General features: G+C 46.2%; 1 protein-coding gene across 2 annotated transcripts; it reads left to right on the top strand.

The window, feature by feature from the left end:
• Window positions 1-1,670: 1,670 nt before the first annotated feature.
• On the top strand, window positions 1,671-17,386 carry LOC127066916 (protein escargot). 2 transcript variants are annotated; one of them, XM_051001190.1, is made up of 2 exons: window positions 1,671-2,008; window positions 14,218-17,386. In XM_051001190.1, exons 1-2 carry the CDS (start codon window positions 1,867-1,869, stop codon window positions 15,753-15,755), a joined length of 1,680 nt encoding a protein of 559 aa, XP_050857147.1. In that variant the 5' UTR covers window positions 1,671-1,866; the 3' UTR covers window positions 15,756-17,386. The 2 variants fall into 2 exon arrangements, with proteins under 2 accessions (XP_050857147.1, XP_050857148.1); XM_051001191.1 differs by lacking the exon at window positions 1,671-2,008 and adding an exon at window positions 12,983-14,043.
• Window positions 17,387-18,930: the final 1,544 nt, after the last annotated feature.

Below are 18,930 nucleotides of genomic sequence, written 5' to 3' on the forward strand. Positions count from 1 at the left end.
ATCGAGTATTGGATATACAATCGTCGCGTCGTAGCGTTAACTCGAGAAGATTATAAACACGAAGAAACGAAGAACGTTCGATATAAAGCGAAGCAGATCGTGGGACCAAATTGCATCGGGGCGATTAATAATCCCAAGAGAGAAAGGACGGGGAAGGGCGGCCGATGACAAAGAGAAGCATGGGTAAGTAAACGATCAAGGCGACAGTCCCACGAGCATTGTGTACACACGGTGTCGCGCTAGTTGGCAAGTGGCAGACACGGTGGGTTCATTAAGAACGCATTCCAGGGTGTCCCCGAGTGTCTCTCTCTCTCTCTCTCTCTCTCTTTGTCTCTCTCTGTTTCTCTCTCTTTCCGTCCTAGCACTTATCTCGCTATAACCACTCACTTACGGCGCCGCACTGTCCCGAGCAGCGAAGAGAGCGGGTCAGACTCCTTCCTCCTCCCTTTCCTCCTCCTTCGAACGCTTCTCCGCTCTCCTACGCACGTGTGTTTACGCTCGCGACTAGAACTTTGAACGATCGAGCGCGACGCCAACTCGATAGATCGATCACGATCTCGGTGAAAGAAATTACGTAACTCGGAGTAGCTCGTATTATGTACATACATTTTTGCAGATATCCTTTCTACAGATTCGAATCTACTCGATACGTACATACATACATACATACACACACACACGTATATATATAAATATACGCAGATACGCGTATATTTAATAATTTAAAAGATATTTTTCTTTTATAAGATCAAGCACGTAATCGTGACGTAACGTGAAAGAATCTTTTGTATCTCGTGGACCCTTTCCCTTTTTCAATCCACCTATTAATTTGCCTTTCTCTCTTTCTGATTCGAATCTCCACGATGGCGGGACCCGTTAGTCACTACTCCTGGGCCTTCTCGACGGTTTTTTTTTTATTTCTTTTTTCATCGTCCGATTTTCGCAATAACAATTTCACCCGTGGTCGCACGCACGTACGCAACTCGCGCGCACTCGCATGATCGAACTCCTGGCCATTGTCTCTGGTGTGCTTGGAGAAAGTGTGACCCTAATAGCTGAGGGAATGATTAGAGGAATCGCGCTGCTCCAATCGCCATGCGCCATCGCACCCACACCGTCCAAACACGAGCTCGAAACTTTTCTTTTATCGTGGCCGACCACCGTGTTCTCTCCTTCGACATTCTTGCGAAGCACCCTTCGCGAACGATATCGCCGCTAACTACTAATATATTGGATCTTTATCCGACTATTTCGAAGATACTATAATTCATTAACACCTTGTATATTTTCGAGTTGGAAGGAATCGTAACTCGCTTTCCTTATCGGGACTGCACGCGAGTAAAAATTCGTAAAATCGTATACTAGTCGCGCTTTAAAATTACGAATCGTTTCCGATCGTAAGTCGAACGTGTTTGAACGTCGAAAAGAGGGAGAGAGCAAAGTTTAAACGAGTCTCTCCTAGAGCCGAATGCATAAACGTATTAACATATGAATTTCCGATAAGTATTCCAGGATATAAAGCAGGCGAGATACGCGTAGCGTATAACTAATGTCCGTGTCTAGTAGTAGCATGCGCTACTCGAGCATGCGCACGAAAGTCGTCTCGGATAATCTGAACGCGAGAGAGGCAACGGGAAGGCGGTGGCGGCGACGGCGGCGGAGGAGGAAGAGATGGAGAAGAAGAAGAAGAAGAAGAAGAAGAAGAAGGAAGGAGCGGATGATGGGACTCGTCTTTTAAACCGTGATGCTAATTAATTAAAACGAGCGGCCGACAGTTGCGTAAGGAGGAGGTCCGGTAGTAGCTTCTCGCCGGTGTTCTAAGCAGTCACGTTATATCGGTAGAGGAGGATCGAGATTATTTATTTAATGTATTCTCGGCAGGGACCACCGACCGGCAAAGAGCAGTGGGGTGCACCAGCTACCCATCCGCGAGCTCACGCACTAATTTCGTTTTCGGACGTATCGCTGAGAGAAAGAGGAAGAGGGAGAGAGCGCAAAGACGTACCAGGTAATAAAGCGTAACACGTTTTCCCTTTATTTTTTCCCGCCGTTTCTTCTCCCAAGCAGCTTCTAATATCTCCTTGCGAATTTGCATCGAGCGTGATATTCATTTGAAATGAAAAATCTTGTGACAATTATTTATCCCTCTCTTTCGAAATGTCGCGAAGCCATATATTCCGACGTTGAGAAGTTGAATCGATTTCAAAGTGAACAACATTAAGAGGAAAAGAGAGCGAGAGATATCGGACGTAGTGCGCACACGAGTCGGGCGCATCGTCGAGCTTATTTTAAACCCAAACTACTCTCCTCCGCTCGAAACAAGCCCGCGGCATGGTTGTTCGCGAACGTTCAAACGTCGGAGAACCGCCTGACATCGTCATATCGTACGATCCTCTGCATGTCGTTTGATAAAAAGCCAATAACTCCGATGGTACAGAGAAAGGTAGAAAGAGAGAGAGAGAGAGAGAGAGAGAGAAAATAAGAAGTGTAGCACGTTTTGCTACCTGTCGAGGTCGCTCCTTTGGGGCCGTTGGGCTATCTCTCTTGAAGAGAGCAGGGAACGGAGGTGGAGGAAGAGAAGGTGAATAGATAGATGCACTGAGAGTATGAGGAGAACGACACACGCACGAGGAAAGATAGAAGCGAGAAAAGGGAGAATAAGAAAGAAGAAAGTACAGCGTTGGAGAGCAAGCGAGATAGATGGATAGATAGGGAATGAGAGAGAATAAGAAAGAGAGAGAGAGAGAGAGAGAGAGAGATGGCCCATAAACGGTGCGGAACGGCGACGGGCGATCCGCGGAGAGAGGATGGGTAGCACGGTAGTTGGCGGGCCGCGTTGACGGCAGCATTTTTTAAAGCAGATGATATCGGCCCCCGGGGGACCAAAGACTAATGCGTCGAGATGGCGGCAGTAAATCAAACGAGAATTCCAGGTCGTATACGTAAGGATGTTTATGCTCGCTAGCGAGCGCGAGCGGCCCTTCGTCGTCGTCGTACTCTTCTTCGTCTTCTTCGTCTTCTTCGTCTTCTTCTTCTTCTTCTTCTTCTACTTCTTCTTTTCCTCTTCCTCCTCCTCCTTCTTCTTCTTCTCTTTCTTCTCCGTTTCCATTTCTTCTTATTCTTCATCATGCTCCCTCTTTCCTCTTCGAGGTACGGACCGACCCGTCGGAGATTTACTTTCTACCGAGGCCGCGCTCGAATCGAGGAGATAAGTGTTGCTTCGCCTCGCGCGATAAAATATTAACCGCGGCATGGGTACGCCCGATGCTCCATTTTGTTGGGCAGACTGAAGAGGTAGATAGATTCGTGGATACGGGATCGGCCGGTTTGGGATCGAGTGTTCCTTTTTTTTTCTTCTTTTTTTATTATTTCTCGAAGGAAGCTCGCACATCTTTATTATCGATGAAAAAAAGCTCGAAGATTTCTCTTCCCGTTAATCTTATGGAATTATAATCGTAATGTATATATATAATAATCTTTAAATATTTATATTGCAAATTATTTATATTGCATTAATCCTGAAGAAAAAGATATGGATTTCTAAAGAGAGATTCTCTTTCTATTTCGAAAAGGATTTGTTCGTTTAAGAACAAGAAATACGCGGCGTCATCAAAGCGCGAGGAACCATTCGAACTCCTTTCAGTAGGGCTTTTAGAGGAACTAAAATCTGTTTTCCTTACAAACAATCGAAACGATACTCGCGTCGTCGGTAGCACGTCCGGCACTTCCTTTGTACGTATGTAGGTAATACGTGGTCTCGTGCGATCTTCTTGTGGATAGACAGGAAAGAGTTTAAAACCCGGTTTCTCTCCTCCTCGTCCTCTCCCTCTCGCTCTCGCCCTCTCCGCCCCCCTTTTATCTCGAAATTTTTCTCCATGAACAACGACGAGCGAGCTGAATCGGTCCCGAACGTGCTCGACCGGTCAGAGATCGTCTTAGAGCCGCGATCATGTGAGAAAATGGTTTCCTCGTGCTCTCCGATTCTTCTTCTTTTTCTACTTCTTCTTCTTCTACTTCTTTAAGAAACGGATTCGTAAGGGAGCGAAGAATAAGAGAAAAGGAGAGGAGATTCCGTCGTCTTTTCTTTTCTCGACATTAGTCGAGACTTCCAACGCCGTGAAGACGTCCCTGAATCGGCAACAGGTCCGGTTTCCTTCTTCTCTACCTTCTCTCTTCCTCTCCTTCGCTCGAAGAGGAACGACTCATTGTACCGCCGACGAGATGCGTGTACGCCTTGTCGACGCTGATTATGAACGCACCCGTAAGCTTCGTCGGCATCGTGCTAACACGACGACGAGCGAAAGACGCGCTGCTGCCCAGGGTCGTTCAACCCTAAACGGCCTGCTCGAGGACTTTTTTCTTCCATCCCTTTCTCTCTTCCCATCTCTCTCTCTCTCTCTCTCTCTCGCTCGCTCGCTCGCTCTTGCTCTCTTTATTCCTCCTTTTCCTCTTTCCTTCTTGGGGGTAGAACACGAGCATATCTCGCGATCGAGCGAGCAAGCTCGCAGGTCCGACTCGAGCGATCGCAAAGATGAAACGAAATTCGCTCGGTCATCGGCACGTCTCGATAGACGCGAGAGATCTTATCGCGAGTTATCGTAGCACGTCTTTTTCGACGATTCGACGAAGCACTTTGATATTTCCACTCAAATTATAATCCTCGCCGTAATCGTAAAAGAAAACGACAAAAGTATCGGAAATGGTATAGACTTTCGGAAAGAAAAAGTAACCCGGCGTGTTCTCGTTGCCTGCATCGGAGATCTCATTTCGCGTAACAAATCATCCCGACAGAAAAATGGAAGATAAGAAATTACGGGCGGACCAACGGGTGGCGTATTAGTCTCGTTCCAATTCCCAACCGATAAATCGTTGAAATTTCGAAGCGCGACGCGTAACGGAGTTGGCGCATACGGTATACGTACGTACGTAGATACTTATACACGGTACGTACGAGCGTGTTCACGCGGGACGAAAAGTTTCTGGCTCGGACACAGCCGCAAAATGGCCCGAGGGCGTCTTCGGCATTGTTATCAAGTAGTGCGCCGTGCTTGGTCCGAACCTGTATCGGATTGAGATAGCCGCTCGGTCTGTCTGTCGCAAGAGTGAAAGTCTATCGACTCGATACAAGAGCTCAATTGAAATTAATTTAATTAAGCAAGCTCCTTCGTTCATCGAACGACGACGACGACGACGACGACGACGACGTCGACAGCGTAGTTGGAAGGAGCTCGAGGTAGCGACGCAGGTCTCGGGACAACGGAAAGATTGTTCGAGCATGGAAGCTACGCAGAGCGGCAATAAGCGATAGGGTTAAAATCGCAAGCATTCGCCTCGCTTATTCGTTCAGATAAGGATACTATCGCTTGAATTTCGTGTGTTTGTAAAATAGTAGATAGTAGATAAGCGGCTGGCTAGTTTTTCCTAATCGTTCGTTCGATATATAGCACATATCATAATATGTAAGAATTTGGAAAGAATTTGACAGCAATCTTAAATGCTTGAAACGATCGGTAACGCATTGTCCGACTTTAAAAGTACGAAAGAACGTGTGAGGCCTCGTCGAAATTGTTTCGAATCGGCAGGGGCTCCTGGTTTTCGTTTGTTTGCGTTCGTGACCGAAAAGGAAACGAAGGCACATCCCGAAAATATAAAAGTCAGAGGGGTTGTGATTCATAGGGCGCGCTTAGCGTCTCCCCGTAATGGCCGATCAGATAAGAGCTTCTTGTCCGGTGGTCGTCCTGAGAGATCTTATCGCGTTCGCACGCTCTCGCGCCCGGTGACACGTCTCGTGATGTCATTATAACGCCGAACTGATTTTGTAAACGGGCCTGTGCTCGTCGAGGAAACGTCGAAATTAATATCGTCCGAGCGAGAACGCGGACTTTGGACGTGACGCTTCTTCGTCGATAGGATACGCTCGAGCGAACGAGCTTACGATGGGACGTTATTTTATCTCCGTAATCACCGACGACAAATAAGGCGAGAGAAAGCGATAAATGAGTCCCTCTTCGAGAATCTCGAAATTCCATTATTCTCGCGTAATCAATTTTCCGATATATTTTTCGAATGGTGCAGTCATTGTTCTAAAGGATTACAACGGTCGTTAGAGATAAGACGTCCTTATCGAGATAAGTTTCGACACACTCGTCAAAGTTTCAAAACAAAAAAAAATACGATAAAAGAAAAACTATGCAGACCTTTCGCACCATAGAAAAGTATACTCGAAGGTAGGGATATTTGGAAGATCGAAATTTAGTAGAGCCTCGGTCATCTGGTCCATCTCGTCACCTGCCCGCCTCTAGAAAGCAACCCCCTGTTGGGCACGCGTCATACCACGGTAGGAAAATCGTTCGACGAACTGACCATATGCTCTCGTTTTCTCGGAAAACGGAACGAGCTGCGCTATCCTTATCCGTGTTTATATAAAGATCTTTCAATGGTCTACGAATTCTCGAAGATTTCATCGTATTTTACGAAGAGAATAAACAAAGAGAGTAAAACTGCGTAACAAAAGTAAAACGAAGGAATATATAACCAAGATCCAAACTGACAGTCATTTCTATTCATTATGGAATAAAGGTATTGCTTACTACCCTCGAGGATCGCTATTACGCGATCGTGCGGAGGTAAGAGAAGCGAAACGTTTGATTTTCCGGTTTAATAACACGGCTATGATCCCTTCGAAAGGTCCGCTCGGAACTCAATTCGAGAAGCAAGAGAGCTCCGCACACGTTTCCTCGAAAAATGAAAAGTTGCTGGAGGCACGAGGCGTCGAGAGCGAGAAAGAGAGAATCGATCAGCTGTCGTCGATCCCAGACAGATGTTACCGCAGTCCGCTAGGCGGTGTATTCGCGTTCGTTTCTTCCCGAAATCGCACCCTCTTCGCCCCTTAAGAACTTTTTCAACGATTTTTCCAGGTTTTGACCGCGTTCTCAGGTGAACGCGCGCCCGTCCTCGTCGTTTCCCTTCGAAAGCTTTTTCGCCGCGCAGGCAGAAACGCATCGCGGCAGGTTCGAGCTTGCCCGAGGGAGACTCGAGAGCAGAAATCGATATTTCTTGTAAATCGGTAGACTCGTATTGCGTGTCTACTCGTACGACCAGTATTTATTTTTCTCTACTTTACGTTTCTCTTCGCTCAACAGGTTATACGAGTTCAGTGTCGATTTCAGCCCTTACGGTATACCTTATAGCAACTCGAACTTTCTGCACGGTGCACGCAAGGAAAGGGTACAAAACGACCCTCCGACTCGAAACGTGTCTGAATTTAAAATACACACATTTTTGGCATAGTAATGAGATTTTTATTAAATCCTCGCCGTGCACGGAAACCAGTTCGGGCAAATTATCGTCCAGTCGAGCAACCTTCGCCATCCTTTTCGTCGTTCTACGTAGTGCGTCTTAACATTCGTAGGAATACAAGAGCTACGTCGCGCAGAAGAAGTTGGTTAGAACGCGAGCGGCGTTACTTTGGAAAAAATTACAACGGAGATGGCAAAGGAGGTAGAAGCGAGGAGCAGGTCTCGCAGGGACAGAGCACAAAGGGCAAGTATATACCGTGCCTCGCGTCTCTCTGACCGAGCGAGAGCGGACTCGAGAAGAAGCAGTGATTCTTTGAGATTTTCGTACAATGGAAGACCTTACGCGCTGCAGCGACCATTCATCGTCGATGAAAAAAGAGGAAAAACTCCGGCGCACCAGTCTCATTCACGATCTACGAAATAGCGGGCATTGTGAGAGGGCGTGCACAGAGGTTCTCGATCGTTCCACACGAGCTATCTTTTCTAATCGTCAAACTTTCCATTTTTTTCCCTTTTCGAAATGAGAAACTCTGCTAGTTCTCGAGGGATCGACAATTTTGTTCCTTTTATTTTTAAACAAAGTACTTACGTACAAGTGCATCTATTCCACGATGCTAAGAACGTACGTCTCGAGGAAACGTTTTTGTATAAAAATAAAGAGGCTATGATTATGAATGAGCTCTTTTATTCTACGTGATACTAACCTTTGTAAAATGTGGTGAAAATTTTTGGAACCTCAAGAATCGCACACCTGTACCACCTAACCGTATCCGTTTCACTATGAATGGCGAAGGATTCGAGTGGAGCAGAAAATGCGTTTTAAAGAGTCTTTAAGAAAAGCTTTTGGTTAGGAAAGGTATAGATACTTTGGAACCCCTGCAAAGGAGTTTCCTCGTAATTCGTCATGGATACTCTCTGGTCGTTCCTCGCAATGACCTTCTTCCATTGAACTTCTTTGAATGAACGTCCGGTTCGAACGCCGTCTTAAGGTTTTAAAACATTTTTTTACTTGGGATTACTACAATTCTACGTATTATGTACAAAGTCAAAACTCGACAAATTTCGTTCGTTCGTAATATCGATGAACGGAACAACGAGACGAGATCTAAGAAAATTTCAAACGCACCTTATTTTATTTAGATCGAATTAGTCGCGTTAAAACAGTCGAACAATGTATTCTTTCGTAACGATTTACTGGGGGAAAAAGAATTGGTAAAAAAATAAACGATGGAAGAGCTCTTGAAAAAGAATGCCACATGGGTTCACGTGCTGGTAGAAAGATTCGTAGGCCAGGTACGTGATGCGGGACAAAGGGTCTGTGGGTTCTTGGGAAGCAAGCACCATTTACCGTCGTGTCGTCTTATTCGAATACATTGTTTGGAACCTGATTATTCGAGTCGTTAATAACCTTGTAAACGTTCTGACATGAGAAAAAGAGTGAACACACGCACACACATATAACGATGATAATATAAATCATAGGTCAAATTTTTTATCGACATAACGAGATTATAATCAAACTGCAACGTAAATAATTGCTCGTCTTTTCGACAAATACAAGTACGTGATTATTGATAGGCTATCCGAAATCTTTGAAAAACTAAACAAGAAAGTAAATTCTCTTAGCAACTGAAACGGGTGACGCATCTCATTATGGGAACATAACAATAAGCGATGAGTAAGATAATAATAAAAATAAGTAAGAAGCGATAAGACTACGAAATGATTTCTCCGTCAATAAAATCTTTGTGAACTGTTTGGGAAAATTTTTGTGAAAGCTTTCTGGCTTTGTTAAAATTTTATGTATTTCCTTGTATTTTGAACAAGTTTCTAAGAGCAAAATATTAGCAGGATAACAATACAATTATGAAAAGAGTATATCATAAACAAGACCCTTCGAGTAGTTTGATAAAACTTATCGTAAATCCTTGTACTATTACAAAAGAGAAAAATGTGATGTTGTGTTGTTCGTAAGATAGTTCTATTTTTTATTCTCTCTCTCTCTCCCTCTCCTCTGTTTCTCTCTTTGTGTTTGTATTTAGCTGCGCAAAATAAGAAAGGTTGTTTATGGTTGTTTACGAGTCCTATCAAACGACGTAGCTCTTAAGCGGAGACTCTAAAACGATATGAACTAATAGTGGAAAATACAGAAAATCGAAAAATCGAACGAAGGTCATTATTAATCCGATAGAAAAGGGAAACAATGACGCATAGGGAAGAAATCTATATACGTATTGATAAATATACATTGACGGTGCCTCTGGATACTTATATATAAACTCAACTTTGAAAAGATCCTAAAACTACCGACAGATAATACAGATTACGATAAAGAGGTCCACTACTGATTCATGCGATTTTCGTGTGTTGTTTTTTTTTTTTTGTAGATATATATACGTGCTACGTCAGGATCGTTCCAAAGAAAGTGAATAATTTGTAAACATTTGTGAGTGGAAAAGGAAAACATTTGATTCGTCGACGTACGTAGCGACGAGAAAAGAGAACGATCTGGAGGTAGGAGAGAAGGAAGAAGGGAGGCTCCCTGCTTTTCTCTCTTTCTCTCTTCCCCCCTCCCCCTCCCCGAGAGAGGGGTACCTTACACATGTCTAGGGATCTACGAGGCCCCGAAAATGGGTCCGTAAAGCTAGTCCCGGTGGGGCCGCATATGGTGGCAGCTACGCATGTGGCGCGCGCGTAGACAGGCTCACTCACACAGAGAAGATCTCGCGGTAATAGCCAGGTGTTTCAAAGGTGAGACGATGGGGTGCTCCTCGCCTCGAGAGGCGGCAGAACAAAAAAACAAACCAGCTTCCTTCCGATGGGGCTACCTCCCATCGGCTGAGCCACACGGTATACGTACCGTACACATGCGCACATCTAGACAAGGTGTGCCGTAATAATTATACAGATTTATTCGAACGGGCCGGCTCAACGACGACGAGCACCACATATATCGACTAGTTAAACGTTCCGTCGAAATACGTATAACACACTCGTGAACTCGAGGAAACTCGTACTTACTTCCACGATCGTTGGAGTCACACCTTTCATTGCTCTTCGCTCCTACCGTGTAATTTTCCATTTTGGAAGGCCCGTTAAGTAAATTATACGAATCGTAGGATATAGGTATCAAGGATTATCCGTAAATTCTCTTCGATGTAGTTCTCTAATAAGGATAGCATCTGTTTTAAGTTTGTCTATTCGAGGAAAGTTAAAAGATGTCTTTTGAAACGTATAAAATATGATAATCGTCATAAACAGAAGGAGAGATAGAGAGAGGGAGAGTAAGAGGGGTGAGAAGAGGATTCTCGTCGGTATAGTCTATAAATTAACGGACACGTTAACGCCTTTTCTTTCTAGCCTCTCAAAAATACCGGTGACAAAGCGTACTGCGAAAGACGGCAACCGCCTCGAAGGGTTCTTCGCGAGACCTGCTCGTGATATCGACGCTTTACTTGTCAGAGGAAGGACAAATATATATATGTACATATTTTGGTAGCAACCTGCGCGAATTTGGGACCAGTCTAGTCGAATCGGAGGGTGACCGGGAATAGAAAAGCCGACGTCCGTCGCTCTCTCTCTCTCTCTTTTTATTTCGCTAGCTTTGCACGTATAGGATATACGGCCAAACAAAAGGCGAGGCGAGTTAACGCGCCCAACATTTGGTATAATTTAGGAGCACCTTTCGAGGCCACTCTCTCTTTCTCTTTCCTTCTCTTTTTCTCGCGACGAAGAGAGAACGAAGGAAGAAAGAAACGGAATAGCTCACCGGAACCAGTGGTAGCTTACCGGAATAACCGGATGAGATGCAGGTCTCTCCGTCGTCTGCTTCGTCTCCTTCCCTTTCCCCTTTTCTCTCTTTGCGGTTCTCCCTCTTATTTCGGCACTCTTCGTTCTCTCCCTCGGAATATTTTTTGACGGATCAAGCGCGAGCGCGCGAGGATAGGGATATACGGTAGGTAGATAGGTAGGTAGGTAGATAGGTAGGTAGATACTTGCGTAGTATACCTAGTCGAAGAGACAGATAGCTGCTACGAAAGGTACCTTTCTTAAGAGCGTACTTTTAAGCATGCAAGGCAGGTAGATTATTCGTCGACTAGCGACCGGTGCACGATTCATCCTTTCTCCTCTTCTTTTTCAGAGAGAGAAAGAGAGAGAGATCGCGCGTATAACCGAAGATTCGCTCCTTCCTTCCTTCTTCGCTTCGGTTGGACGCTTCGCAAGTGGCGGATTACGAAAAGGAAAAAAAAGCGTCTACGGCGACAACGGCGCGATCGATGCTCCATCCCATCTTCCTTCGGAAAGGAAGAATATTTTTATGGTCGGTTCTCGCACACACGCGAAAAGGAAGTTACGGCGTTAATAAAATGTAGGCCAGTCGGGAAGCGGCAGGTATGCCAAAGTCGTTGGAATTCGGTCGTGGATCCCCACGTCGTTATCGCGGGGAAAACGCATACGTAAAACGATCTTTATGGGCGCGTAAACGCGTTACGCTTTTATAGCTACCTACAGGAGGGGGTTATAAATCGCGACTAGTTTCTTAATTAATACGGGATAAACGTCGAATCGTCGACGGAGCGTCGTCCATTCGATCGCGTCGAACAAGGAATATAGAGTTACAAAAGGTATTATCATAAAATTGTCGTGGAGCATGTCGCGGGCTTCGGTAGCTGTCTCTTTGTTTCTCCTTTATTACGAAACGATCGGACGAAATGATCGGGCGGTCTCGTGTGCGCGCAAGCGCGCATTGGAAACTAGTCCAAAGAATATAAAGTGTTACGCGAACGAGCTGTTTACGACGACAAGTACAAGGGTCCTTCGTCAAAAATCTTTTTAGTCGTGCCTTTCTCAGTGCCCCGTCGTCGTACCGGTCTCCCGGTGGTTATCGTTTCACGATCGGCCGATTCGAACGATCTCGTTTCGATGTGATAACCCGCTTCGTTGGCGATCGAAGAAGGATAAAAAGGAAATCTCGATGTTATCGAAAGGAACGTGCTGCGGTAGAACTTTCGACGTCTTCCGCCGGGGACGACGCATTATCTAAGGTAAACTATGCGCGGCTGAAGAACGCTTTTGAAGACTATACCATTCAAAGCGGAAAGTGTGGATTACGCGTCCGTGACACGTGATATTCCATCAAATTTTCGTATTTTTCCTAAGAGCGGACAGTTGACTAAACGGAGGAGAAAAATCGTAAGCAGGCAGATGAATCTCGAGTTTCTTTTCGAGAAGGTAGATAAGTGGTAGGTCACGTGGCGAGATCACGAAGAGAGCAAACGTTCTTATCCTCGGTCGCGAAAATGGCAGTGGTCTGGACTCGTGAATCCAGCGTGGTCGAGTAGGCGCGCGCGAGCGCTCGCTGACGCTGGCACGCTCTCCTTCTAACAAGAGGGGGATCCACCCGTACGTGTGGGTTTCAGCACGCGTGGGCGATGCTGCGGCACGCGACACGACCGTTACGTTCGAAACTGGCGCTGCACGCTGCCGGTTGTCGAGGGGAAGGAGGCCTGAAATTCAGCAAGGGGAACGAGACGGATCGCTGTATCCTCGCACGCACACGCGCGCGAATTTACGCGCACCAGGCTCGAGTACGAAGAAAGAAACGGTATGTGCGATGCTCCTGCATCCAGAGAGAGAGAGAGAGAGGGAGGAGAGGTGGGGAAAACGAGGGAGAGAGAAGGGGGAAGGGAAGAGCCAGGTAAACCGAACGGAAATTCGAGTGGAAAAACGCGTACGCACAAAGTCGCGCGCGATAGCGTACAGCGAGAGGGAGGTAGGGTGGGTGGCCGTTCGGAGAAGAGTAGTAGGCCCAGCATCTGCTCTCTTTCGCGTCGCGTCGCGTCGCGTCGTGTCGCGCGAGAAAAATCTCGTGAGCGTGCGCGCGCGCGCACTCGGTCACTAGAGAGAGAAAGAGAAGAGCGAAGGGAAAAAAGAGAGGGAAGCGCAGCAGCGGGACAATCGCGTCGCGCTCACAAATATCCTGCACCTCCCGTCCGTGGAGCGTAGCTCGGCTAGCTCAAAGAGTGGGGAAGAACGCACGAGCTGTCGGAACAGATGGCTTCGTTGCGATTGGCTCACGGCCCGCGACTGGCCGTCCTCCATTGGCGAGCTGTACGGGGCCCCTGGCCCCGCATTGGTTCGACAGCACGTGCGGGCCACCTGCACCTGCCTGGTGGGGCGACCTCTTATAAAAGATGTTGGAGAACCCCCTACCAGTCAGAGACCGGCTCGCAGCCGAACCGTTTTCACTATCGTGCAGGTACTCGTTGTTATTTCGTTCTTCAATCTTTCTGTCTTTGATCGTCCGATTCGTTTCGTTCGTTCGATCGATCACGTAACGAGACAGAGAAAAAACGTAGTGCCATATCGAGGAAGAGAGAAGTTGGTGTGTGAAATAGTGCAGTGACATTATCACGCTATCAAGGATTATTCTTACAATTTCTCGCATTTTTTCCTCGTCCGGTCTTCTACTCATGAACGCATCGCGACATAGTGCGAAAGAAGAAGTAATTCGTGCTACTCGACATATTGGATTAACACTGACAGTGCCTTCGCGGTATCGCGACTACCTGCGAAGAGCAAAACTATTGTCTACCAGTAATCGTTGCTCTCGAAGGCCCAAATATGCTTATAGATGAGATGCCTCGTAGCTTCGTTAAGAAAAACAACAGCTATAGTCACTGCCCGCTTAAGAAGCGGCCGGTGCACGTCTTGCTCAATGAAGATATCCCGAAAGCGATCAAAGGTGAGTCTCGTAGGTCTTATTTCTTTCCCTTCGTGCGAAGAAACGTCGATTTTCGTTTTCTCATTTCCGTGCGAACGCGGTTTCGTAAATTAAAATTGTTTCTTTTTCTCTTTCGCTCTTCTCCGAATATTCCGATCCGTTTGCTTAACGCGTATTTTTTCGTTTCTTCTTCAGAAGAGATCATTGACGTGGTGGTGGACGATATTCCCGAGCCCGAAAACTTGAGCACAAAACCGGAAGATCTAAGTAGAAACGCGGAACGTCACTCGAGTCAACCGCAACAGCAACAGCAGCAACATCATCATCATCAGCAGCAACAGCAGCAGCAACAGCAGCAACTGCAGCAGCAGCAGCAGCAGCAGCAGCAGTTGCAACAGCATGAGATATCGTCGGAACCGTTGACGCATCAACGCGAGTATCCGTCAAGGTCGCCGTCACCTCTGATAAAACCTTCACCTTCTCCCGTGATCGCACCTAGGCCGGTCTCGCCGTCGGAGCATTTGCATCACCATCATCTTTATCCGGTACATCATCTCCATCATCACCAGCATTATCCCACAAAGGCGATCACGCCGCCGGCTGGAATCGCGCCGATCCATCCTGTTGCAAAGAAGGCTCGCGTCGAAGTTATTCAACACGAAAGTTCCTCTTCGACCGTGGTACCGACTACGACGACGACGGCTACGGGTACGGCCGCGGTTTCTGCCAGTACGGCACCGCTTCATTTCATGGCCAGCAAGGCGCCCTTGGAGCCATTGAACCTGAACACTCCGGTCGAGCCGCTTGCTCATTACGCGACACCGGCATGGGCTCGTTCCGCGCCTCTGTACCCGCCTCACTATCTACCCTATCCAGCAGCCTACAGATATCATCATCCGGGCACGGAACTCTATCCGTCCTATCCGATGCCAGCTTATCCACATTCCTCGCCCGAGCATCATTCGTCGGTCTCGCCGCCTCCGCACGCCGCTCTGACCTGCCCGACGATCCAGAAACCGATCGCCAGGAGCTACGCTCACTGGGCCAGTCCCGATCACTTCGGTCTGTCGCCTACCAGTTCCTTGGGATCGGGATCCCTTAGGTCGCCTCCACCGGTCACTCCCGAAGACCTGTCTTCCCCGGGAAGCGACAGTGGAAGATCTTCCGCCGGCAGCACATCGGCTGGCCCAACGATCGTAAACGTTAAGATAGAGAAGAGCGCGACGAGCGGCTCCTCCACGTCTCTCTCTTCTTCCTCCTCCGCTACTTCGCCAAGGTATCAGTGTCCAGACTGTGGAAAATCGTATTCCACGTATTCCGGACTGTCGAAGCATCAACAGTTTCACTGTGCCGCGGCGGAAGGTCAAACGAAAAAGTCCTTCTCCTGCAAGTACTGCGAGAAGGTTTACGTCAGTCTCGGTGCTCTCAAGATGCACATCCGAACGCACACGTTGCCGTGCAAGTGTCATCTCTGCGGCAAGGCGTTCTCCAGGCCATGGCTACTTCAAGGACACATCAGGACCCACACCGGAGAGAAGCCGTTCAGTTGTCAGCACTGCAATCGCGCGTTCGCCGACAGGAGCAATCTCAGGGCGCATCTACAGACTCACAGCGACGTTAAGAAGTACTCTTGCACGTCCTGCAGCAAAACGTTCAGTCGAATGTCTCTGCTGACGAAGCATCAGGAGGGCGGCTGCCCTGGTGTACCCGTTCCGATAGGGTACGGCTGCTAAAGTGCCATCGACGGAGGAACGCGAGGAGAAAATTTCGAGTGAACCAAGAGTCTCGTGCGTTTCTCAAAATGCGATAGCGCGTGACGCGTTAAAAAAAAAAAGAAAAAAAAAACAAAAAAAAAAAGACAAAAAAATAGAACCGTCGGAAAGACTCTTGCGCTCGTCCTCTTTTACATTTTCCGTTTCTTCTGAAAGTGCCTTCTTTGGGAAAAACGCCGAATCGAAAGACGAGCCATATAAAAAGTTAATACCAATGTAACTTTGCTTCAATCAAGATTCGATTTCACGAGTCGGGTTTTAATCGATGTCTCGAGAGACTTTAACGAGCGGTCGGCAAACGGTTTCGTGCCGAGTATTTCAACGATCCTAGTTTCCATTTTCTATTTCGTCTCTTTCTCTCATTTTTCCTCTCTTTTCCTTAATGCCTACTCTTTGCGATGCGTTTAAAAAGACGAAATCGATCGCCGAAGACGACGCGATTTTAAAGATTATCTCACGTGTACTTTTTGTAGTTCGATTCGAGCGTAGTTTTCCCTCGACTTCTTCGATCGTCATTCGTTGTGTTGTAAATATATTCAAGATGGGGTGTATGCGAGTGAGAGTATTATTACGAGTGCGTGTGTAACGAATAATAATCGGTGTTGCGCCCGTACGTAGGGTAGCGGCGTACGCTTGTTTCTCTTACGGAATTCTGGTCAAAGCTCGCTCCTGCTTTGGCCACGAAAAAAAAAAGAAACGGGAAGAAAGCGTTCAAAGTTACCGCTCGACGCGGTCCCGTGAAGTCGCCGTGCCATTTATTTTCCTTTTACATTTCTTTCCATTTACTTTACATTTTCTGTTCGTTTGATCACCCGCGATAAAAAATCGACGATTAAAGAAGCTTGGAAAAAAAGACCGCGTCTCATATTTCTTTGCTTCGTCGAGAAGAATGCGTGCACCAGCGGTGTTATTAATTTATACGCGTAAATAATGGTATCTTTTTTTTTGTTTCGTCCTTAAGTTCTGCGCACCAAAGTGCCATCGACGAAAGCCGTCGTTCCGCTGTATATAATAAAGCGTTCAACGATTAGTTCGTAAGCAACGAGAGGAAGATGCACGTTGAGTAGTAATTATCGCATATGCGTAAACGGAACGTGAAAGATCGTTCAGCGGCCGACGTCGAGCGGTGTCAGACGCCGTCGGTTTCTGATCTTTTTTTCCTTTTTTTTTTCACTATGTTGTTTGTTCTTCATCCCTTCTTCGTTTTGTATTCTACGTTTGTCCGAAGCCACACACCGCTCACTCTTAAGTTACTCGAAGAAACTAGTCATTGTATCATATAGTATGTGTAACTAGAAGGAAGGGGAGCTATTCGCCGTTCGAGAGAAAACAAAACAAGAAAGTTTCTCTTTCCATCTGTAAAAGGTGAAAAGAGGAAAGAGACCACGTTATATGCTTGAAAGACGAGTCGTCGTTTCGTTAATCTCGGTGCCTGTAATTAATAGAGCGCGACTCGAGGCGAGTACCACTATTTCTAGTTCTGTAAAGAAAATAAACTACTATCGAGATATAGATATTGGCTATATATAGAGATATTTTATACGAAATAAAATAATATGGATTTTTAACTTGAAAATGATCTCTTTTTAAAGATTCTCCTCTCCTCCGATCTCATCCACGTAAGATCAATTAACACTCTAGCTTATTTTTTAGTTCGTTGCGAAACAAATGCTTTCGTGGTAAAAGCGAAGCAGGACTCGTAGATAGAGTCATGAAAAATGTTGGATTTCTCTTAAAAATCGTTTCGCGATCGAGACTAAACAGGGATGTCGGATATCGTCGTAAGGAACGAAAACGTTGATTGACTCTCGAGGAAGCCTTTAGGCTGCGCGTCGATAAAAGCGATTGACCATAATGGAAGAAAATTTGCGTATCGAGACGAATCGATTCGATTCGGTTCGGAGATTCGACGGGTGAACGATCGGCCAGGTTTAAGTATCTCTCGCGTTGTACGACACGTGTGTATGCAACCGAGTAATTACATCTATTCGAAAGGGACGGGTTATAGTTGCTTGTTAAATAATTTCAACGAGAGTTACGGCCGCGCGCGATACTCGCGTATATTCGCAGAGTTGGTCGGAATCGAAAGGGGCGTAATAGCGCGAGACCATTATTAATTGATCGTGAGATTCGATCTACATAATACGCTTGCAATAACGTTAACTCGTTAGAATCGATTTCTTCGAAACACTAATGAAATAGTTTGGCATAAATCAAAATTTTATTTATCTATCAATCTATCTACCAAAGGAGAAAAATTTGAATCGTATCCTTATCAAATTCTTTAATTCCATTTCGTTTTTATCCGTTCACTTATATATTTCGCACTTTACGATAGGCGAGACAATTCGGCGAGTCTCATTAATGCACGCATAAGATTTATTATCAGCATAAAGCAGGGTCGTACGTTTACCCGGTCGGCGAGCGTATGTAGGTACATAAAATAATATCGATAGAGGATGACAGGACGTCGTAAACGGCTACCCATATTATACGGTGGAAATTACAACGCAACCAACCGACGACAGGTAGTTTGACATAAAATAAGCCGTAATCTCGCGCTAGTTACATTTTGGCACGCGAACGAACCACGATCGACGAAGCTCGATCACTCGCTTCGAGATCTCTTCGGAATCGTTTCGATGATGGTCGGCCGTTCAAAGATGCGCGTTCGAAGTTAGAATTTATCTCGCTCGCACGTGTTGGTAACGGCGCGTAGAAAGCGTAGAACGTGACACACAAAGGACTTTTAGCCAAGCAAACAACATATGGCGTTGGAAACGGTAGTACGAAACGCATTGAATCGTTCGTACGCCAAGGCAATGGGCTACCTGCGCCGCGTATTAAGTCCCACGCGTATTTAACGCGCATTTGCCGATTCAATCGGCCGTGCCAGACTTTTCGTGAAGAGGAGGGGAGCCTTTTTGTTCCGCGATCTTTCGCCCATATGGGTGCTCGCAAAATCTACAGGCTCCATCGATATCGACAAATATTTCGTGGAAACAAAGTTATACGTATCGAGCAACGTATTCGCAAAACTCTTACGATTTTAACTCGTGCGAGTTCGAAATTTACGATTATATGTCCATTTTTATAAACCTCTCGAAAAAATACGAGCAATCTCATACTTGTCTCT

The sequence above is a fragment of the Vespula vulgaris genome, chromosome 10, assembly GCF_905475345.1.
Source record: "Vespula vulgaris chromosome 10, iyVesVulg1.1, whole genome shotgun sequence".
In the NCBI taxonomy this organism is placed as follows: Eukaryota; Metazoa; Arthropoda; class Insecta; order Hymenoptera; family Vespidae; genus Vespula; species Vespula vulgaris.

What these genes read in the sequence shown, in the direction of transcription:
- LOC127066916 (XM_051001190.1), top strand. Translation starts at nt 1,867, where the DNA reads ATGTATTCTCGGCAGGGACCACCGACCGGCAAAGAGCAGTGGGGTGCA. An exon ending in AGAGCGCAAAGACGTACCAG is followed by an intron (nt 2,009 to 14,217) that starts GTAATAAAGCGT and finishes TTTCTTCTTCAG; the next exon opens with AAGAGATCATTGACGTGGTG.